Raw genomic sequence first — 24,298 nt, 5'->3', positions numbered from 1 at the left:
TCTCCTCTTATCCATGATTCCGCTTTCCACGGTTTCAGCTACTCATGGTCAACGGCAGTCTGGAAGCAGATGATCCTCCTTTGGACATGTCATCATCAGGTCAGGAGTACCCTAGCGCTGCATCACTACACCATTGTGCCTACACCATTTACCCTGCTTCATCTCGTCAAGAGGACGTTTTAGCATCTCACATCATAAGAAGGGCGAGTATAGTACAGCAAGATATTCTGAGTGACAGAAAGGCCACATTACATAGCTTGTATTAGAGTATGTTGTTATAATTGTTTTACTTTTAGTTATTTTTAGTTATCTCTTCCCGTGCCTCATTTATAAATTCAACTTTATCATAGGTGTGTATGTATAGGAAAAAAAAGAGTATGTACAGGATTCAGTTCTCTCTGCAGTTTTAGGCATCCACTGGGGGGTCTTGGAACATATGCCCCGCAGATAGGGGGGAGGCTGCTATACCTAAAAATTATTGTATTCTATGTACAAGAAAGCACAGAATCAGAATTACTGGAATCTTAGATATAAGATTCCAGATTGGAAGGAATCTTAGATATAACTAGCCATTTTTCTCAGATTCTCATAGTTCCATAGTGTTGATTTAAATTTTGATTATAATTTCATGTAAATGTACTACTTGGTGGCAATTCCAAATAAACATAAACTCAACTCTGGGCACTGAAATACGCTTTTAGACTATCATTAAAATATGATCCAAGTTTTAAAAATTCACTAGTAAACGGTTGCCCTCTGAGACCCCTAGGTTTCCTGGTTCAATAAACACTGACTTAGTACAAGTTCATTCAGGGATTATCAAAAAGAATCCTATCTTCCCTCCCATTACCTCAGACACAATGGAAATCCAGTCTTTTCTTCTGATCCATTATCCCTGGAGCTCTAATTCCAGTCTTCTACACATCCCTTCATCTGGCACAATAATCCCCCCCATTTCTCCCCCCAAAACTCCCTAATATCAACCTCTTCTTCAGAATGTTCTACCTGTTGGCCTTACCTAAAATATGGCTGCTTCTGGACCATTTCCTCTACATTCTTGTTACAGAAGGCTTTTTTTTTTTCTACCACCCCATGTACTACAGGGCCCTCCTTGCTCCCCAGTGCCACATTTAAACAATCATTCTACTTCCCTTGTTTTGCAAAAGTCTTACAGGCTGGTACCAGTCTACCGTGACGGCTGTTGTCACCTCTTCTGGCTCAGTCTCCCTTTCCCTCTCAGCTGCTGTCATTAGTCTTGCTAACTTCATATCCATGTGGGCACAGGCAATCCACCTAACACTCTGACCTCTCAGTGACTGTGCCTCCTCAGAGACCCTTTCCTTCACTCTGCTTCTGCCATACATCACTTCCAAGGTTATATCTTGAGTCACTTCACCACTGGAAATTGCACCACTTCCAAAATCACACACACAAACAGTGCATTTCTCCAACTACTTCTTCAGGAATCCCCAGAGTAACCATCCTGTGGCCTTAGTGAAAGGCCTCAAAAGTCCACTAACCTGTCAACATTTCTCCTTCTCCATCATCCCCGTCCTACCTCCACATCTCACCTTTTCCATCTTAGAGTCCACAGATTATTATTACAATCACCCTTGCAAATATTATCCCCTCCCTAGGCTTTCTCGCTCTGCATTGCACCCACTTGGTCAGCAAAAACCAACCCTGGTAAACCCCATCACCTTCCCTTCTCCTCCATGTTTGTACCCACACAAGTGAGTGATGATGGAGAAAAATTATACATACTGTGCAGATTGGTGTCACCTATATTCTGAATCCCCGTCATCAAAACAGCAGTCAACAATGATGAGCAATCCTGTAAAGTTTGCCTAGTGTGTTCTCTCTCCCATTGGTTGTAACTGCTGTTTGGTACACTTTTCTTGATTTTCTCCTCAGAATACCCACTTGACCCTCTTCACCTGAATTACCTCCCTTTCCTTACTTCTTGCTCTTCAAGCTCTGGACATCATGCTCTCATAAGGAGGCTTTCCCATTCTTCCAGCCTCTTGGGCTGAGTGAAAAGCCTTTGTTTCCATCATAGATTTTCTCATGTGTTGCTACTGTTGTACAAGTACTAGCACCTAAGTTCCTGCACAGCAGAGTATGACTTTCTTTTCTGTTTCCCCAGCATCGGGCAGAATACCTGGCACACAGAAGATATCCAGTAAGTGTCCACTGAATGGACAGAGGTTTGGCAAAAAGAGAGAGAAGGCATCGAGGCAGTTCGTTTCTTTGGTAAAGGGTGATTACTATTAGCTGAACAACAGAAGCATTAATTGCTTGCCTCTATTTTTCAAAATCATGCTCTGGTATAAAGCACAGAATCAGATACTTTTTAAAGAATAATACCTTCAAAAGTTCTACATATCTCAAGAGAGTTTGCCCGTCTTCAAAAGCAAAATTAGTTTTAATTTACATAAATGAAAATAAAAAAGAGCTTGTGTACGCCCACAGTCTCCTATTTTAAAAAATGGGTGGTTCTTCCATAAACAACAAATAAAACATGAATGGGCCGTCACTGCAACAAAGCCTAGAACAACAGTTACAGAGAGTGCCTAGCGGGATGCTGGTGGGGCGTTTTGCGTGCGAGCATTTGTGTGCTGTGATCAGTACTACTAGTTTAAGCCCCCTGAAAGGTATGGAAGCAGCTTCTTACACAGAAGACTTTATGTGATAGGAATTTACTTGTATCAGAAGACTAGTACTAGTTACCTGACCTGCTTATTTAAATCCACATATTTATCTATATGGCTGTAAGCAGGAAATTGGTAAGGTACCACATCCGATGAAAACGTCACTCTCCTCACAATAAACTCAAGAGATGAAATGTTTATATACTGTAGTTGGGTTAAAAATTTTAAAGTATAATGATACCTATGAAAGTTGTATTTAAGCTAATTTAAATGGTTCAGATTTTTTAAAGTGGGCCAACAAGAAAACTTGGTAAAATACAGAAATTAAAAACAAAATAAAAAGTGATTAAAATTTTACTATATGCATTTCTTTTTTTTATCTTTGCATTTTTACAAAGTTGAGATCATGTTGTATATAAAATTTGTCATGCTTTTTGCTTTTTTTTATTAAAAAAGTTTGTTTATTTTTGAGAGACAGAGAGAGCACGAGCAGGGGAGGGGCAGAGACAGAGCGAGATACAGAATCCGAAGCAGGCTCCAGGCTGCGGGATGTCACCACAGAGCCCAATGTGGGGCTCAAACTCACGAACCGTGAGCTCATGACCTGAGCCAAAGCCAAGACGCTTAACCAACTGAGCCACCCAGGCGCCCCATGTCCTGCTTTTTTCAATTAACATTATAGTTTTTCCTTACATCACTAACAACTCTTTTGCAGTTGTATAACATTTCCCCCCTTAATTATAATGTTGATAGTATATATAATATCTCCCAATGAAGGATGTCTATTTGTGTGTGGGAGGGGGGCCTTCCAAGACACAGCCCAAGACAGAGGAGTATTCTGGCTACCTGGGCACTGACATCACCTGGTAAAGATGTAGCCTCGTTGATGCACAGCTTAGATCCAGAAAGTTTAATTTGTCAATATACCCTTCAGTGGAAGCATGAAGCACAAAAATAAAAGTGTAATATGAACCCCAAATAGACACAAAACATAATGCCACATAAATTTCAGCCTCTTGGATCTGTAAGCCCGATCTTTTGTAGACAGTGTCACCAGCAGTCCTGCCTTTCTGGCAAGAACTTTGTGAGCCAAGCAAAGTTGGATGAAGATATGATACATCTGTTCTTGCTCTATATCGCCACTTCCAAAACCCCTTTGTATCCCTGGCTAAATAAAACAGAAACTCACAATGAGTGGGGAGAGGTCTCTCACTAATAATCAGTGGTCCTGGGGACAGGCTGCCATATTTTCTACATGTTTTTCACAATAACAAATAACCCTGTGTCATTACATCATTAGCATAACTCAATGATTCCTTAAATGACAATCCTAAAAGTAAAGTAACTGATTCCAAAATATGATTACTAAGATACTGACTTACCCACTTAGATGCTGACTTATTTATTTATTTTTCTGACTTGGACAGTTGTTTATTTTTTAAAAATATTTATTTATTTTGGGGAGAGCACAGTGGAGGAGGGGCAGACACAGGGGGACAGAGGATCTGAAGCAGGCTCTGCATTGACAGGCTGACAGCAGTGAGCCTGATGTGGGGCTCGAACTCATGAACTGTGATATCATGACCTGAGCTAAAGTCGGACACTCAGCACTCAACCGGCTCGAGGTTGAGCCCCGTGTCGGGCTCTATGCTGACAATCTCAGAGCCTGTAGCCTGCTTCAGACTCTGTGTCTCCCTCTCACTCTTCCCCTACCCTGCTCACACTCTGTCTCTCTCTCTCTCTCAAAAATAAACATAAAAAAAAAAAAGAATCCTGGCTTTTATATTCAAATCAGATAGAAAACCTGAATGTTTTCAAATTATGAAATGAAAAACAATCGTTTAAACATTTTTTAAAATTTTGTTTACTATAATTTTTCTTAGATCAATAAGTACTTTTTTAAAAAATGTTTTTAACATTTATTCATTTTTGAGAGACAGAGTATGAGTGAGAGAGGGGCAGAGAAAGAGGGAGACACAGAATCCAAAGCAGGCCCCAAGCTCTGAGCTGTCAGCACATAGCCCGAAGTGGGGCTCGAACTCACAGAGTGGGAGATCATGACCTGAGCTGAAGTCAGACGTCCAACCGGCTGAGCCACCCAGGCACCCCAATAAGTACTTTCTAATTCCTGCTAAATATGGTATTAGCTAGATAAAAGTGAGTTTACCAACTTCAAATTCAATGGGTTTGTTACCATAAATTTGAGCAAAATGTCTAAATATTATTTTTTAATGTAGTTATTATAACATTAGATGTTAAAAACAGCAAAAAAATTAATTCATTTCATATTAAAATTCTTTCATCTGGATATTTTTCAATCACATGTTTTAGTCAGAATATTCATATGGTAATCAAAATTATTTCTTAATTAAATTCCCCCCTATGGTGCACAATACTTAAAGTCCTCAAGTGACATAATGTGGTATTCCACATGAAATCAGCTCTCTGTTGATCTGAAGGATATGCTATACCTGTGCATATATTAACCTATGGATTTTGGCTGACTTCTTCTAATTGTGTGGTGATAAATGACATTACTAGAGTCAGAAATGATAAACCAATTTTATCTCAAGTGCCAACACCTTCCTGGAATGTTATGGATCAGAAGTCATCTTCAGGCTCAGTGGAAAAGGGTGCTGTGATCAATAAAATGTGTGTGGAAGATGTGTAACTCATATTTGCTATCTCTTAAGGAACCCTAGAAAGCATCTTCTTACAACCAGATTGTGGAAACTAGAAAAGGAAAAATTTAGAAGTCAAGACATTTCCTTCCCACTTTTCTTCTATCCAGAGATTGAAGTTTGGGAAGAGGACAGAAGCTCTGGGAAGTAAAATGCTCAATGACTAAGTTTTCTGGCCAATACCCTAAGAATACTTGAGTGATTATCACTTGATAAGAGAAGAAACCTACGTTCAGAGGATCATAAGACCATGCCTAGAGACTTGACAATTTAAATCTGAGTGGAGAGAATCAGAAAAAAATGTGCAGATAAATTGAGATGTCATTACATATGACATTAAGAAAAATTTAAAGACAATAATGGAAGAGGGCCCAAGTAATTCACAAGAGAAAACAGCTGAGACAAGGCCTGGAAAGAATATTTACAGCGACAGATGCACAGCAGTGCAGGTAACAATAAGTGCAGTATTATCACAGGGGAGTAAATGACCTCATAGGAACTACCAAAACTTGTGTCAGAGACTTATGAGTGCAACATATTAAATATTTTTTAAGTTTATTTATTTATTTTGAGAGAGTGAGGGAGGAGCAGAGACAGAAGAAGAGAGAGAGAATCCCAAGTAGGCTCCACACTGTCAGTCCGGAGCCCTATGTGGGGCTCGAACTCACAAACTATAAGATTATGACCTGAGCCAAAATCAAGAGTCAGATGCTTGACTGACTGAGCCACCCAGGCGCCCCATGAGTTCAACATATTGATGTAAAGAGACAGAAGGAGAGAGAAAATACAGCATTTTGTGTATTTATATGGAAACTTACAAACATGCATGAAGGAATACTATACAAAGAGCAGAATGTGATGTATGTAATCAGACTGTTGCCTGACCGTATGAAATGAATTATCGTATGATGTCTCATGGCACACATCACAAGAGGAATACAGATAAAGCCTAACAGTCAAGAGGAGACCAACCTTTCAAAAATTTTTTTAATGTTTACTCATTTTTGAGAGATGGAGAGAAACAGAGCATGAGCGGGGGAGGGGCAGAGAGAGAGGGAGACACAGAATCCAAAGCAGGCTCCAGGCTTCAAGTTGTCAGCACAGAGCTCAACGCAGGGCTGGAACCCACAGACCGTGAGATCATGACCTAAGCTGAAGTTGGACGCTTAACCGACTGAGCCACCCAGGTGCCCCAAGGATACCAACTATTCAAACAGTGCCTCCCTCAGTTTGAATTTTCTGTCATTCCCAAAGGAAATAGTCCAGAGTCAGAAACTAGGATCAAAGAGAGAGGTGAAGTGACTCATTCCAACACAGAATTCTATACCCAGATAAACATTCTACCCAGAGTGAGGGAAAATAAAGGCATTTTTAGACATGCAGTATCTCATAAATTTTACTTCCCATGTAACACTTTCCCCGGAAACTACAAGAGAATGTGCTCCACCAAGATAAGCGAGTGAACCAAGAATAGGGAAGAAACAGGATCCAGGAAACTGAAGTTCCAACTCAAGAAAGAGGAAAAGGGAATTCCTGAGATGTTGGGGAAGGATGGTAGCTATGCCGCCACTCCTGACAACCGTAGAGACTAACACAGCGGGTTAAAAGATGGCAGGACTCTGGCTGGAGAGGGGAAATTTCAGATGATCTGATACAACTCCCTAGATGAAAATTATACTGAATGTCTGTTGGGGATTGTGGAAAGAATTAGCAATAGATATCCAGGGAGCCAGCTTCCAGGATGGTTCCAAATGATCCCCACTTCCTGGTATTCCCACCCATGTGAGGTCCCTCACACTGTACCAGAGTTGGGTCTTTGTGACCAATAGCATATGGCAGAAGTGATGGCATGTCACTTCCAAGATTAGGTTATAAAAGACTGCAGTTTCTGTCCTGGGCACCCTTTCTCTTTTGGATTTCTGGCTTTGGGGAAAGCAAACTGCCATGTTGTAAGCAGCCCTATGGAGGGGCCTCTATGGTGAAGAATTGAAGCCTGGTCAACAGTCAGCAATGAACTGAGGCCTCTTGCCAACAGCCACGTCAGTGAGCGAAACTGCTTCTCCAGTTTAGCTGAGCTGTGAGATGACTTTCGTCCCAGATGACATCTTGACTACAACTTCATGCAAGACCGGGAGCAAGAACCACATAACTGAGCTGCTCTCAGATTCCTGACCCTCACAAACTAGGTGAGATGATGTTTGCTGTTTTAAAAGCTGCCAAGTTTTAGAGTAATTTATCACATAGCAACAAATAACTAATGGATATAAAAACTAAGGTACATATAAGAGCTAAACAAATAAAAAAAACAAGGCATTTTGAAACTTTTGGAAGAAGTTACTCAAGGTAAAGAAAGTAATCCACTGAATATTGATTTAGCCCAAAATTATAATAGGAATTATACTGCAGACCAGGGCTGGAGGTGAGCGTTTAAAAGAGACAGAACTATGGGCTCTGTGCTGACAGCGTGGAGCCTGCTTGGGACGCTCTCACTCTCTGTCCCTCCCCCACTTGAGCTGTCTCTCAAAATAAATACATAAGCTTTTATAAATAAACAAACAAACAAACAAACAAACAAAGGAGACAGAAATAGGGGCACCTGGCTGGCTCAGTCAACAAAGCTTGCAACTCTTGATCTCGGGATTGTAAATTTGAGCCCCATGCTGGGTGTAGATTACTTAAAAATAAAAAAGTCTTAAAAAAAAAAAAGATAGAACTAAATACTCTTCTACTATTATCAAAAATTCAACAGATAATGTCTAACATTTTAAATCTAAAAATAGCCCATCAGTGATTTCAGACATTCAGAGGTAAATTATAGAAAAAAAGTAAAAGATATTAAAGAGGCTGCTTTAAGGAGAGGCTCTGAACAATGTGGAGAAGTTTACGGCTTTATGCGCCTTTTGATTATCTTTGAGCTTATAAACCTCATCTGTGAATCATTTTAATAAAAATAATTAAAAATAAAACCAGACTGTAACAAAGGGCCCAATCTAAGAAAATTAAGGACAAAACAATGTAAATGAAAAAGGCTTACAGACCTCAAGCTCAACCTTAGTGAACAGGGTTACGTGATTACTAGGATTTTTCTATGCAATAATAGGAGCACAGCGTCTGGAAAAAGAGAAGGTGGCACACCTAGTCTACTGCAGTTAAGCAAAACCTCACAAACTCTGTTCCCTCCTGAGAATGACACAGTAGAATAATTCCAGGTGAGAGTTAATTAAAATCATGACAGAGAATCTATGACTGATATGGAATCCATAACACAGAAGGCATAAGCGAAAGAAATGAAGATACGAAAGCTGAAACAGACTCAGGGAAACAAAATGGTTGTCCATAATTATTCGGAGGGCAATTTAAAAATACTTAAAGATGTAACAAGTAGAAGAGAAATCAGACTTTTACAGGTCAGAGTTAAGACCAAGAATTAGGTTCTTGGAATTAGAAATACCAACTATTCGGACACCTTTACAGGTCAGCAATGGGAACACTGGATGTTCCAATAAAACACAGGTTTTCCAGTAACTAGGAATTAACAAAATGAAACCAGCCTGCTTTGTGAAAGATAACTCCCCCATTTCTAGAGATAGTCGAACTATATAACCACTCTTTATAGTGGCTCTTAACCTTTTTGAAGTGCTAGAACGCTGGGAGAATCTAATTTCCCATAAAAATGCACTGATACACAATCACACACAATTCTGGATACATTTCTAGAGAGTTCCCTGGCCCCAAGAAGTACCCCCATGGGCCCCAGAGTGAGAATCCCCACTGTAGAAGACTAGGGCAGTGCCAGGTTTCCTTCGGCTTCTATGACTCTGGTTAAGATTAAATGTATCATATTCTACATGGTTCATGTTTTTGTTATCTATATGCCTGTTTCAGTTGTACAAGTTACCAGAACTATTGGTCATCAGATTAGTATTTATGGTGCCTCTGAGTAGTCGAATTAGAATCAAGCGCTCCTTCCTCTGGGCTGCCAGGGCTCATGCGGGAGCATACCACTTGACAAGAAATGCTGAGGCTAGATGTTAGTCCCCACTCACCTATGAGCAGGGCCCCCTCTCCAGGGAGGGCACAGCCAGCTGGTAACCAGCAGGCCAGAGACTGGTCATCTGGTTAAAGAGTTGAAGTTTCCAAATGTTTACCAAAGTATTAAAATAAATTTTACCACTGGTTGCTAAATCAGCATAATACTTGAGGGGGAAAAAAAGGAGGAAAAAATGCATTACCCCATTTTTACTGCCAATGAAGAAAACAGATTTTTCTCCAATTTCAACTCCATCACCTTCACCTCCACCGCTTCCCCGTTTTTCCACTTCTGCTTTTGCAATTTCCCAGAGAGTTTCACTATGAGAGACAGAAAAAGAAAATTCAGACAATCAAAGAGAATCTTTTCCAATTTCTGTTTCATGTTCAGAGAAATTTTAGTTTAGTTAAATTTATAGAGCAAATCAACAGCATTTTCTTGGGGGACAATAAGCTGATAGAACCTCTAAGGATTAGTCATTTTCCTTGCACTGGTTCATATCAGCTGAAAATAATAAGCCACGTCTTTGCCACTAGGATTTGAGGCTGCCTTAGTTTGGGGCTTCCAGCCGATGTCGAAAGCTGTGTATGTTAGCTTCTCAGACATGTATATGAAGGTACACAGAATTTTGGAAATTTACAACTTGAAAACCACCAACATCTAGGAAAATGGGGAGCCCAATAATCTTTGCTTTCTGAGATATTTCTTGTGTTTTTTGTTTTTTTAATTTTTTAATGTGCTAGTAGAGGAAGGGAGGAGAGAGACACAGAATCCAAAGCAGGCTCCAGGCTCTGAGCTGTCAGCCCAGAGCCCGATGCGGGGCTTGAACTCACAAACTGTGAGATCATGACCTGAGCCGAAATCAGGCACTTAGCCGCTTAGCCATCTGAGCCACCCAGGTGCCCCTCTTTTTTGTTTTTTAAATTATATTTCTGGCTCAAGATTCCCTGTTTTAATATATAAAATGTAATGAAAGAAAAAAAATCACCTAAAATCACATTTTGAAAATAATCCTTCCATTCATCTCTCTATAAACATATGTAATTTTTCACAGATTATACCTTTTATTAAAACGAAAATGAAAAATGGAGTCTTGAACAAAAAAAAAAAAAAAAGAGAGACGAGATCTAATTGTTCTAAGCCAGAATTTGCTGCTTTCTACATGGCAAATTACCCAACCTCTCTGGACCCTTCATTCCTTTAATTAATTCAACAATTATTTATTGAGCACCTAATATAGGCAAGCTTTTGTGCTTTTCTCCAGGCTTATTTCTGTTTCTTCATCTCTAAACTGCCAATTAAAGAAAAATACCAACCTTATAAGATGATCACGATTGATTATTAAAATGTGATAATTCATCTTGGGCTTGACCTATATATAGTTATTGAAAATTACTGGGAGCTCCTAATTATTATTCAAGAAACAGAGATGAAGAAAGGGGCTATAAAAGACCAATAAAGGTGTCCCTAATTATTTGCACCAAATGCGTGCATTTCTTTCACAGGTGAATCCCCAGGAACTCAGCCCAGGCTTGTCTGCTCTTCATTTACACACCTTTCTTTTTCTTAACATTTTTAAAAAGTTTATTTATTTAAGAGAGAGAGAGAGAATCCCAAGCAAACTCCGCACTGTTAGCACAGAGCCCAATAACAATGGGCCCTATCCCAGGAACTGAGAGCTCCTGACCTCAGCAGAAACCAAGAGTCAGACGATTAACCAACTGAGCCACCTGGCGCGGGTATACACCATTCTTTCAAACTGAAGATCTGCTTTCCAAATTCCCAGCAGAGAGGAGAGCAGGTGGTGCAGCCACCAGTCATGCCACTGGTGGAAATCTGTAACTATAACCATAACTTCATAACTGCAACCAATTATACCCCCATGGGAAGGAAGCTGACAATTTTTTACATTAAGGTTCATTAAACTCAACAGAGATCAGGCCATGATCCACAAGGTGAGAAAAACAGATTTGCCCTGCTCTGTGATGGACTCCAGAACCCCTCTCTCCCTGACGTCCTTCTAAGTTGTTCAGAGAGGGTTTAGGCGTGATCTTGAAAGCAGGAAATTAAAACTGACATCACAGAACTGAAGAGCTAAAATGTATTTTCCAGGCCCCCTTTAAACGTCATCTTACGCTTTTCACACAGCTTTCTCAAGTTTCCCTCACTTATTGTTGTCCTGAACCCCAGCAACCAGGAGAGGAGTCAGGGACATCTCCGAGAAGGAGGCTTTGTGGTCTAATTCACCGCCTGAACCCCTGCATCTAGAACATTCCTTGGCCTGCAAAAAATTTTTACCAAGTGAATGGTTGGAGTCGAACTTTCAAAATCTTTTATACCTGGAGAACTTTTCTACCTGCTTGTGGCCGAACCCACATGTTCAAGGGTAGTTCCTACGGATTCCTGACCATCCAGACAGAGGTTGCATGCAGAACAGACCCACAATTGTTTTCCACAGGCAGCTCCCCCCCGGGTTCCTCCCCCTAAATATGCCCGCAGCTGCCCTCCCTCTCCTGCCCCTTCCTGGCGGGGTGGGAAAGAAGGGAAAGCTAGGCTATCGAGGGAAACGTAAGCCGGGAGCAAGCACGTCTGCGGGGATACCTGGGCATCCTGGGTCGACCACCCCGGTGTCGTAAACTCGGCGTTGGGACCCGCCTAAAACAAGGAGGCCCGTGATCTCCCAGGCGGGCGGGACTGTGCGGACTCTTGGGTTGCCATGGGAGCGACGTCGCAGGCTGGGTTACGTGCACACGAGGGGCATCATGGGAAATGTAGTTCTAGGCGTTGCTCTTCAAGTCTTGCTCACGAAGGCTAGGATGGGAGAGAACGAGGTGACGCGTCTGACAAACCTGGGACCTAAAAGCCCTGGGTTGGAAGTGTTCTTTTACTTAAAACATATTCCACTGAGTACCGGACTATATGCCAGAGATCTCTGCTCTCTCTCTTCAGTTACTTTTCCATCTCCAATAGCAGTGCTTTGGGAATGGAGGGTGAATCAAATTCCTGAGCTGTTTTCTAGCGATTTACTAGAGGCAAAGAATATTTGTGATATTAACATTTTCCAACGTTCTGTTTAGTTGTTTCAGGTTTTATGCAATAGCACATCATTTATTAATAAGCTAATAAAGCAAATGCATCTCCACTATACTTCATTTACTTTACCTCTAAATCAATAACAAATATTGAGTTATTACTATATGCAAGACTCTGTGCTACACAGAGTAAGGAATGAAGTGATGAGTAAGACAAGATCCCTACTCTTGAGAAAGATGTGCACAACTAAATATAATAACCCAAAGGAAGCCAGTGATATAAGCTATTGTAGAGAGGTACAAAAAATTACATAAGAATAAGTAATTATGCTAAAGGGAGTTGTTGAAACATTCATGGCAGTGACAACATTTGATCTGTTTTGAAGGCTGGGTAGACCCAGCCTCTATAGCCCAGGATGTCTTGAATATTTGAAGGAGATACTCTCCTTCCACATTTCTGCCATTTGGTTTTGGGTGATGGATGGTGTGATGTTCAAGAACATGGGCTTTTAGAGTGAGATGGACTTAGATTTATGTCCTGACTAAGTCACACTGGCTAAGTTGCCACATTGACACAGTGGGTAGATTACTCAATATCTCTGAGCCTCAGTATCTGATCATGTAAACCAGGGGAAATTTGTGAGTTTTAAATGAAATAAATATATGTAAAATATAAATTATGTGTGCCTGACACCTTATAAGTGCTTCATGCTTGTTATTATCAGTTGTAAGCTACTGATCAGCAACTTTGAACGAAGACAAAGATCACATTCTTGGAAATGAAGCAAAAATTTTTTTTAATTAAAAAAATGTTTATTTTGAGAGAGAGCACGCGGGCAGATAGAGGAGAGAAGAGAGAGAGAATCCCAAGCAGGCTCCATGCTGTCAGTGCAGAGCCTGACCCCCAGGCTTGATCTCATGAACCATGAGATCATGACCTGAGCTGAAATCAAGAGTTGGATGCCCAACTGACTAAGCCACCCAGGCGCCTGGCAAATTTTTAAGGGGGGAAAAAAAGCATTTGCTTGAGATAAAATCTTTAAGAACAAAATCCTCCCAACACCTACGAGCATTTTGAAGACCTAGAAGGCTACATTTGCACATAGAAAGGAATATAACAGGAGTGTGGTTCAATAGAGGATGATCGCAAGTGAGATTGGTACATCTATCGTTGAATCAGCATCTACATCCTGGGCGTAGTTTGCCTGTAAGCTTACAAACTGATGTGAGACAGTGTGATAATTTGGGTTCTGGAACTTTGGAACTCCTCTGTGTGTTAATTAGAAAGCCCCGTTGATATGAATAACAAAAGCGGCAGCTAATATTTTTGCTTGCTATGATCCAGGCACACTACTAGCATCTTTTAAAAAAATTTTTTAAATGTTTGTTTATTTATTTAAATGTCTATTTATTTTTGAGGGGGGTGGGCAGAGAGAGGGAGACACAGGATCCGAAGCAGGCTCCAGGCTCCAAGCTGTCAGCACAGAGCCCAACGTGGGGCTTGAACTCACCAACCGTGAGATCATGACCTGAGCCGAAGTTGGTCACTCAACCAACTGAGCCACCCAGGTGGCCCAATGTTTATTTATTTTTGAGAGAGAGAGACACACAGTGCGGGGGGCAGGGGGCAGGCAGAGAGAGGTAAAGAGAGAAAGAGACAAAGAATCTGAAGCAGGAGCCAGGTTCTGAGCTGTCAGTGCAGAGCCTGACACGGGGCTCAAACTCACGAACCTCGAGACCATGACCTGAGCCAAAGTAGGACGCTTAACCGATTGAGCCACCCAGGCACCCCAACACACTACTAGCATCTTAAAAGTATAATTGTTTGCATAACTGGGATTGAAGGTTGAAGAAAGGAGCATTATAACAAGAAAGGTAAAGTTTGTCTGGCTGGGCCTTAATCACCAGCATTAGTTCAAAGGTGATTCAGTGGATTCCACTGATCTCATTGAGCAGATGAATTCCCTTTTTTACCTTTATGCCTCCTGAGGCTTCATAGTTGGACAAAGTAAGTGACCTTCCTGGTTAGATGAAAATTGTTCTTTATTTTTAATTTTATTTGAGAGCGAGAGAGAGCATGAGTAGGAGAGAGGGGAAGAGAGAAAAAGAGAATCTGAAGCAGGTTCCACACTCAGTGCAGATCCTGACTTGGGGCTTGACCCCATGACCCTGGGATCATGACCTGAACCGAAATCGACAGTCGGACACTCAACTGACTGAGCCATCCAGGAGCCCTGAAAATTGTTCTGAAGGCAGGACTGCATAAAGATTTGAGCTCCCCTACTGGATCACTCCTAAAAGACTCCAGGGTTTCAATGGTGGTGATAGAGAAGACAGTATTGTGATGCTTGCTGAATGCAACAAGCAACAGTGCAGAAGAATAAAGATGTGTGCAGAGTGTATTTGGTGGCATTGTGAATAGTCGAGGTGCAAGCACATAAAATGGCTAAGGTGGATAGAGCAAACAGGGCAGGGAGATTGGGCTACATTGAAGTATCTTGCAGTCTGGATTTCACTGGGTTGGTTACGAGAAACGGAATACGATTTTAAAGTCGGGGTGTTCCATGACTGGACCTGAGTTTCAATGAGATAATTTTTTCCAGCTGTGTGAAGGATGTTTTGTGTCTGTAGGTCCATATGGAGGCTATTAACAATAGCCCAGACAGTGACAGAGTTTTTACATTTTTTTCCCTTGTTTTCAAAATTATATAAACTTCTTGTAGAAAAAAATAGCATACAGAGAAAATGAATAGGCTAAAATAAGCACAATGCAGAAGTAATAACTATTAAACACTCTAGTGTTTAATTTCATTCTAATCTTTCCTCTTACAGTTGAGATTTTACTGTAAAGCTAACATCCTGATTTTAACATGTATTTCCTTATACCAATTTTTAAAACTTTTTTAAATGTTTATTTTTGAGAGAGAGAGGGCATGAGTCGGGGAGGGGCAGAGAGAGAGCAAGACACAGAATCTGAAGCAGGCTCCAGGCTCTGAGCTGTCAGCACAGAGCCTGACGTGGGGTTCAAACCTACGAGCAGCGAGATCATGACCTGAGCAGAAGTCAGACACTTAACCAATTGAGCCACCCAGGCACTCTTCCCCATATACATTTTTATTATTTTTTTTAATTTTTTTATATGAAATTTATTGACAAATTGGTTTCCATAAACACCCAGTGCTCATCCCAAAAGGTGCCCTCCTCAATACCCATCACCCACCCTCTCCTCCCTCCCACCCCCCATCAACCCTCAGTTTGTTCTCAGTTTTTAACAGTCTCTTATGCTTTGGCTCTCTCCCACTCTAACCTCTTTTTTTTTTTTTTTCCTTCCCCTCCCCCACCCCATATACATTTTTAAAAGCCCATCATAAACATAGCTTTGGTGGCTGCATAATATCCTGCTATATAGATTTCTTGTCACTTAAGCATTCTCCTCATAATGAGCATTTGAAGTGATTCAGAGTAAACACCTAACATGAGTCGGGCCATGTAGAGTCTTTCTCTGGGAGTTTTCAAACTAGAATTGGGAAAATCAAGCCATGCCCCACTCTGGAGAAAATTAGCATATTTTCTGCTGAATGAAGAAGCTATTTTATTGATTAGTTCCTTACATATTCTGGATATTAACCCTTTTATCATATATATGACTTACAGTTATGTTCTCCCATTCTACAGTTTTCCTTTTCACTCTGCTGTTTCTTTTGATGTTCAAGAGTTTTAAAGTTTGGAGTTGTCCCAAACTGGTTGTCTATTTTTTATATTGTTGTCTTTGCTTTAGAAGAGTTGTCTGATTTTAATAAAGCCACCAATATAACCCTACCAACACCTTCAGAAAGGGATGCCACCCACCATTAGATTATGTTAACAAAGCACTAGAAGGAAGGGTACCCTGTATCCAAGTGCTACAGTGAACATTTGTGTCTTGTTTTGGATTTATTTGCTCATAGATGTTGCCCTATAAGTACGTTTTTGTTTCTTGACTATCATTGGGCCTAAAAATGTTTATAGAGCATACAATGAAGATTTTGGATGGATGTTGATTATAAATATGCCTTCAGAATCACTGTGACTATGTATGATATGGGTAAAATTAAGTTCAACAGGTAAAATTATGGTATAGAGCAAGTGTGGCTCTCATCTCCTCCCCCCACACTCTGTCCAGGTCCATGTAACTCTTCATTGTAGGACCCACCTTCCCACGTAAGTGCCCAAGAGAAGCCCAAGTCTTGGTTCACTGGAATATGGATGAATCTCACCTCACATTAAATATCTGTGTGTGGATTTTACCTTAATTTGGAGTTTAAAGTGATTCCTATTGCAATAAAATCCCTTTCTTCTTCCAGGAAAAAGAAAATAGGGGTCAAATGTAAAAGGAGATACCATTTCTACAGGAACTGGTTAGCAGAGAAGCTTCTCCACGCTGTTATTCCTGCTTCTCACTTCCCTTCCCTTCCCTTCCCTCAGTCCCCACATCTCTAGAGCCTTTGATCCCCAAGAATCAGGCCAGAGATTCCGCACTGGGGAAGTCCAAATTCCATGGCAGCTACGGGGTAGGTGGACAGGTGAAATATGTTCTTGGCAACCCAGGAACACTTAAAGTTCTTGTCTAGAGAAATATGATTATCCATGTGGCTAATTCTTCAGGATTATACTACAGTACAATTATGGTTTAAGTGTATTGTTCTAGGATCCTGGCCACCATGAATTTTTTCCTTTGGAAAAAATTTTCAGATAGTCAACTTATAAACACATTTTCAGAAGAAAGACTCTTTATAAGTTGTGACTAACTTTTCCTGTAAACTGAAAGTTAAATTCATTTCCAAGCTATGACACTATTTGACTTTAAGGACACACACACATAAAAACAAACAAACAAACAAACAAACAAAACCCAGAACATTTACAATAAATGTTTAAAACACAGCCCATCAATTAGCTTGAAATAAGCTACTTATGGAGCTTATTATGAAATCACAGGAGAACCCCACAATTTATACATATTGTATATGTGTCAATATGCATACATACATCTTAAAGTTACAATTTGCCAAAACAGCTTCCTTTTATACGGATGAAACAAAGCAACACTGAAGACAAAGCATGAATGCAAGAGAAGGAGGTAATAACTACCATTTTCACTAGTAGTACACCTCAGCTTTGACAATGAAAACATTAGGTATTTCTCGAAGAGTATTCAAAAGATAATGCTCAAAATGGGTTTTGTAAATCATTTATTATGATTGAAAGGGAAGAAAATGATAGGAGACAAATATGACAATTAAACATGTAACGTTATTCTCTTGTAACCAATCATAATAACATACTTTGAATTTTTTAAATGGCTATATAAGTAATTTCCCAGAAAATAAAATTTTCACATCATCAGTTACAGAAAATTGATTTCTTTCCATCAAAATATTTTATCTCTGTTCTATCAAAAATAAATGCCACCATTTAAGCTAAGCCTTCACTACTTGTTCAAATGAGAAGATTTGGAGTGGGGTGTGCTTACCCGATGGTGAAGTAACTATTGCCTGGGAATAAAGTCCTCACACAGATGTAAGCTCTGCCAAGCCTCTGGCTCACCAACTAGTGATTACTGAACAGTTTCCTGGGAACTAAGAAACTCTATTGGATGCCAGCCAAAAGACTCCTGAGAATCATCGCAAATTGGTAACTCGTTTATTCTCAAAAATCAACTTGCTTATGCAGAGAGTGGCTGTGGCTCAAAAGATTCGGGGAAATAGTAAATGGAAATCTATTTCTATGGGGTTTTTTGACCTTCTTTTTGTCATTCCCAATAAAGCAAAAATCTTAGCTGAGCAGTGTATTTCTTGGCTCTGCCCTTTCGAAGGACGCTAATACAAGATGGAAATATTTTTATAAAAGTCTTAGTGTGACAACAGTATATTGCCATAGGGAGAAAGCAGCAAAGAGGAAACTATGAAGGCTCTGCCAACAAATTAAATCAGCAGCTAACATTTTTTTTTTCAAATTGGTTAAAAAAAAACAAATACCACACACAAAGTGATAAATACATGTCCAAAAAATAAATACAAATATTCTCCACATAAATAAAATTAAGTATACTCATGATTACTATTGCAATTAAACAGTTTTATAATATAATTTTCATGTCTTATCACAGTTTCATTTTTATCATGAATACTAATTACTTTGTTTTGGCACATACTGGAACGAACTGACCACTCATGTATTCCAGCAAAGTAACACATTTCTAGACTCTCTCAACTAAAAGTTTACCTCCTTTGACAGAAGAATTCTTTCTCTTTTCTTTTAAAATATACTTTGGGGACATTTATACTAAAACCATAATTAAAAATGACTATACGAGGGCAAAGTTTTAAGCATCTGTTTGTTTTCAAAGATGTTATTTAACAAAATGAGGTCAAGATGACCCAGCACCAAATGCAAGGAAATGTGGGCAATACTCCAGTGAACTCGGGCCATCCAGTAATAGCCAAGGAATGTGAGGAGTCACTGTCTCGTTTTAAACTGTACACTCCAGTGATCCGAAAAGGTGACAGGCTGCACTTTCTAATACCACACAGGAGGCTCTGGTTACCTAACTCTTGTTTACTCACGGTGATTCCTGGTGCCACAAGCACTGTGCCGGCTCTAAAACTGCGCCACTAAACAGCACCCTGCGGCTGTTGCTGACACTGTACATGTCCTTCCGAACACCATATCGTTCATTAAAAGCACACTGAATCACAGCACTTAATTTTTTGGCAGTGAGCGCTTCCAAATAATTAACTGGTTTGCCAAACGGGAGTTTGGCAGCTCCCTTTGCCAGAATATTTTTTTCAAGAGACAAAACAATGCCACACTGCATGATGTGTCTGATGGCAAGGGACAAAGGAGGTGGAAAAATGATGAATTCTAACCCATTTAATCTAGGAGAATATCAGCACGTGGGCGAATTTTGTGCTCATGGTTCATTAGTCGTGTTCATTTGAATATTTAAGGATCAAATGAAAGAGAGAAACGCCCACATTTTTGAAGTTTGGAAAACCAGTGTGGGCGCAACACTGCCAGTGTGTCAGCGCACTTATCTGCAGCTGACGCAGCCATTGGCTGGAGGATGGGAGTGAGGGTTCAGGCTCCCGAGCTTTCACAGCAGAGTGGGGCCTTTGGTGGGTCTGCTGCTTGACAGCAGGGGCTGGCCTCCCGCTGCCCTGGCTTCCGGCCCCCGGGTCTGGGCTGAGAGCAGAGCCGGAGCAGAGAGGTGGTGGTGAAAGGCTGCCTTTTGCTGATGGAAGTTGTTTATGTAACTGGCGATCAAAAGAGTGATTTCAAGAATCTAAAGCAAGAAAAATAGACTCGTTAATGCTCCGGAGAAGTTCTCATCACTTTCAAAAGAGGAAAGGGCTGGCGGTCTCCATATGTGCAAGTGCCCAGGCTAGCAGAATCCCCTTCTCTCCAGATCCGTGAAGTACTTACATGTTCAGCACCATCAAGGCACTGACACGTTCTCCTGCTGCTTAAACCGGCGGAAGAGTGGATCTTAACAATCAAATGTAGCGGCAATGTTTTGTGACGGTAAAAAATGTGACAGTAGCACAGGCTGCCAATTATGTGTGCGTATGTGAATCAAGAACCTCAGTGCATAATATCAACTTTTTATTGAGACTAGGTGAAGTCCTGAGTATGTCTCAATCTTCTGCACTTACTGGCCTTTGCTTCAGTGTCTGCTATTGAAAAACAGGTGTCAGATTCTAAAAAAGTAGTCTCTTTTGGTTGATAATTTTAAGACAATTTTAAAGTTTTAGGGAACTCGATGCTTCATTCTTTTACAAAAACTGGAATTACATACTAAAATGTAGCCCTTGTATTTATTGTTTTTACTTATCGACGTTAAAACTACAAAGGACAAGTAAAGTCTTAATTATAAAACCTCGCTCTTCCCACTAATGAGTCTGTAACTTGAATTACCCCAAGTAAATAAGATAATGTGTAAAAGGTACCTGACAACAACTTACATCAAGACCACTTATTTTGAACCTTCTGTATACCAGGCATTGGGCTAAGGCATTTTAACAATTCCATCATTTAATTCTTAAGCCAAAAAAAAATAGGTAGCCTCCTATAATTTTTTAGAGGAGGAAACCAAAGCTTAGCAAGATGAGGTAAGCCAGAATTTGGACCTAGGATTGTCTGATTGTAAGTAAGTCTGTTTTCCCATCTGCAATCTACTTTTTGCACAATAAATGTGTTAGCATGAAAAAACTAGTATAAAAAAAGTTGGTAGAAAGGCTTCTACTCACCTTGGGTTTTGCCATGGCAAAAAGTAATTTCTCTGTTGGTTTGTCCTTTGAATGTGTATTGTTAATGACTATCATAAAATCATCTTGATGACCTCCAAAGGTCATTAGACTCTTGTACACATAGCTGATTATTAACCTCTTCAAAGAGAAGAAAAAGTTAATATCTTATATACTCTTTACTTTCAAAGAAAGATGAGAAATGATTAATAGCATATATTTCCATTAAAATGCTGATATCAATGAAACTAACTTAACATTATATGTTAACTATACTTCACTAAAAAAGAAAAATGCTGGTATTAATTACATATAATACAAAAAATTATTTTCTAAAAGAAAATCTGTTATGATTTAAAATAGTAATGTACTAATTTTATGGAGGCATCATTTACGTTTATAATTAAAATATAGTTTGATTCTGAAGCTAATAACTCATGCAGACAAAACAGAAAATACAAAAAGAAAATCAAAAGCACCTATATTCCAGCATCCAGTAGAAGAACACGGTTAATACCTTTGTAAATGTCCTTCAAGATCTCTCTCTATACATATTAGGTTGAACCATGTGAAACTGATACTTTTTTTTTTGAAACTGATACTTTCTAAGGTAAAAAATGGTCGGTCAAATATCGGCAAAACTATATGGTTCACCCTGATATATAGATTTTGATATACATAAACAGAAATAGTATGGTGCATATTGTTCAGGATTCTGCTTCTTTTTAAATTTAACAAATTATAAATATCTTCCCATGACAACAAATATACTTGTATAACATTATTTGAAATGATTTGATAGATAATCTTTTATTTAACCAATCTCTTATTGCAGGAAATTTAAATCATTTTTTATTTGTTACTATCTTGAACAATACTTCAATGCATATATTCTGACATGTTTCATAATACACATATCTAATTATTTCTTTAGTTGTAAATCTCAATTAGAGGAATTGTTACTTCAAAAAAGTAAGGACAATTTTGAGAATATTTCCAAATTCTCCTGGGGAAAAGTTATATCCAGTTATATTCCCAGCACTGTAGTCTTGCTAACACTAGATATCACCATTCTTTTATTTATTTTTTATTTTTTTGAAGAAAGAGAGAGAGCAGGGGAGGGGCAGAAAGAGAGGAGGAGAGAGAGAGAATCCTAAGCAGGCTCCATGCTGTCAGTGCAGAGCCCAACTCCAGGCTCGATCTCATGAACCATGAGATCATGACCTGAGCCGAAACCAAGAGTTGGGCACTTAACCGACTGAGCCACCCAGGTGCCCCTACATTAATGTTATCTTAAAGATTCTCATTTACACAGGAAGCAATCTTCCTAACACTATAAATGAATAGTTGTTTTATGAATACAACCATGGTTGCAATTTAGTCATGGTATTTAGCATTTTCCTCATATGCAATTCAAAACCCGTCCAATCTTGTTTTAAAAGATTAAATAACAATCACGGTTGTATTTGTAAAAATGACTATTCATGATAGTATTAGGAAGAATGTTATGGGGGCACTTGGGTGGCTCAGTTGTTTAAGCATCAGACTGTGGCTCAGGTATTGATCTAACGGTTCATGGGTTTGAGCCCTGTGCTCTGCCCCTACCCCCATTCATACTTTGTCCCTCTCTGTCTCTGAAAAAAATAAACGTTCAAAAAAATTTTTTTAGAAAGGAAGGATGTTATCTGTGTATAAGAAAAAGCGTATGAAGAGATCATTACCTCCTGTGTATGTACATTGAGCAATGCAAACAGTTGACTCAACGTGCAACTTAATCTTACCATGGAATTGTATTCTAAGACGCTTAAGCCATCCTCGTGGATAGCCAGCCACATGACAGTACTTCCGAGTGGTGATGGAGTTATGGGCTGTGAAGAGATGAAAACATAATAAACGCGAACCAAATCACAGAAATAGTTTTTAGTCACAATGCAGTGCAACATTTGCAACAACAACAACAGCAACTTATTTTTATTAAAAATATATCCTGAAGGAGAAAAAAGAGAACACGAAACCTACAGGGGGAAAAAATCTCTCCTGGGGCAGAGGCGGTGGCATGTAATGGAAAGAGCAGTGAATCTGACAGCAGGGGACCTGGGTCTGCGTTCTCAATCTGCCATTTATTAGCTGTACAATTGGACACGCTACTGAATCTCTCTGAGGCTCAATTTCCTCATCTTTAACATGGAACAACAGGGTTTACATCTTATTTTTCTTTTGTGTTAAGAGGCTAAGAGTTAATAAGCTTGTTGGTTTTCTATGAGGACCAAAATCCTAATGAAACAAAATACATGTGTGTTTCTAAGGTGTGTAAATGCATACTTTTTCTGAAAGTTTATTGAATCTGACACTCAAATGACTCATAATGATAGAATAAAAAGAAAAGATGAAACTGTGTGATGAATGGTAATGAGAAATACCAAATTTTCCACTAAATTCCTTATTGTAAAAAACAATGAAATTATATTAATAAAAAGAATTTCTCACCACTAAGCCCCAATTAAAACCCATGAATGTTTTCGAGCATTCCACAATGAATGCTCAACAATAAGTGAATTTAACAATGACTAAAATTCTAACAAAAACTTAACTACTTCTCCTAAACCTCATGAAAGTATGCTGAGGCCATAGATAAGCAACTGGGATGAATCTGTAGTATTTATACATATACTATATTTGTATAAGGTAAAGGTTATCAGAATCTCATGTATAAAAACCCCTGGGTTACTATCTACTAAGAGTCTGTTTGCTAAGGATAGGCAAGCATTAAAAGGATGCTGGGGTGCCTGGGGGACTCAGTCAGTGAAGTGTCCGACTCTTGATTTCAGCTCAGGTCATGATCCCAGGGATTGAGCCCTGCATCGGGCTCCAGGCTGTGTGAGCCTACTTGGCATTCTCTCTCTTTCTCTCTGCCCCTCCCCGTGCTCATGTTCTCTCTCTCTCTCTTTTTAAACAATTTAAAAAAATATATATGTATGTGTGTGTGTGTGTGTGTGTCTCTCTCTCTCTCTCTCTCTCTCTCTATATATATATATATATATTCACACAAACACACACACACACACACACACACACACACACACGATGCCATTTAACCTAAGCCATTGAACCCCCCAGTCCTTTGACAAACAAAATGTTGTTTTTATTGTCCTTTGGTCAAACAAAATATGGCATATACATGCAATGGAATATTATTCAGTTTTTAAAAAGAAGGAAATTTGGACACACGTTACAACACTGGATGAACCTTGAAGACGTTCTGCATAGAAAAATAAGCCAATCACGAGGATGTAGAGAAAGAGGAACCCTTCTGCACTGTTGGGGGGAAAGTAAACTGGTGCAGCCACTCTGGAAAACAGTGTGGAGGTTCCTCAAAAAGTTAAAAATAGAACTACACTACAACCCAGCAACTGCACTAGTAGGTATTTATCCAAAGGATACAAAAATGCTGATTCGGAGGGACACTTGCACCCCAATGTTTATAGCAGCACTGTTGACAATAACCAAAGTATGGAAAGAGCCCAAATGTCCATCGACTGATGAATGGATAAAGAAGATGTGGTATGCATATAAAATGGAATACTACTCAGCGATTAAAAAGAATGAAATCTTGCCATTT

At 39.5% G+C, this 24,298-nt stretch overlaps 2 protein-coding genes across 9 annotated transcripts in view; both read right to left on the bottom strand.

Moving 5' to 3' along the window:
• DYNC2LI1 (dynein cytoplasmic 2 light intermediate chain 1) overlaps window positions 1-12,097 on the bottom strand; it is a 41,867-nt gene extending 29,770 nt beyond the window's left edge. For all 3 annotated transcript variants that reach the window (XM_019827128.3, XM_006930070.4, XM_045054157.1), the window contains exons 1-2: window positions 11,964-12,097; window positions 9,565-9,682 (exon numbers count right to left, since the gene is read on the bottom strand). In XM_019827128.3, the coding sequence (XP_019682687.2) occupies window positions 9,565-9,682; window positions 11,964-11,971 (126 nt within the window). In that variant the 5' untranslated portion in view covers window positions 11,972-12,097. The remainder of the gene's footprint in view (window positions 1-9,564; window positions 9,683-11,963) is intronic.
• Window positions 12,042-24,298, bottom strand: part of PLEKHH2 (pleckstrin homology, MyTH4 and FERM domain containing H2) — a 119,728-nt gene continuing 107,471 nt past the window's right edge. For 2 of the 6 annotated variants that reach the window (XM_011281045.4, XM_045054149.1), the window contains 3 exons: window positions 22,461-22,547; window positions 20,683-20,820; window positions 17,609-19,718 (listed from right to left, as the gene is read on the bottom strand). In XM_011281045.4, coding sequence (XP_011279347.3) covers window positions 19,530-19,718; window positions 20,683-20,820; window positions 22,461-22,547 — 414 coding nt within the window. In that variant the 3' untranslated portion in view covers window positions 17,609-19,529. Of the gene's footprint in view, window positions 12,174-17,608; window positions 19,719-20,682; window positions 20,821-22,426; window positions 22,548-24,298 lie in introns of those variants that run through there. The other 4 variants (XM_045054150.1, XR_006595518.1, XM_045054152.1 and 1 more) reach the window with 4 other exon arrangements.

Source organism: Felis catus, chromosome A3, assembly GCF_018350175.1.
Source record: "Felis catus isolate Fca126 chromosome A3, F.catus_Fca126_mat1.0, whole genome shotgun sequence".
NCBI classification, from domain to species: Eukaryota; Metazoa; Chordata; class Mammalia; order Carnivora; family Felidae; genus Felis; species Felis catus.
Note: the sequence above shows the minus strand (reverse complement) of the source record. Positions and strands in the feature narration are given on the sequence as shown.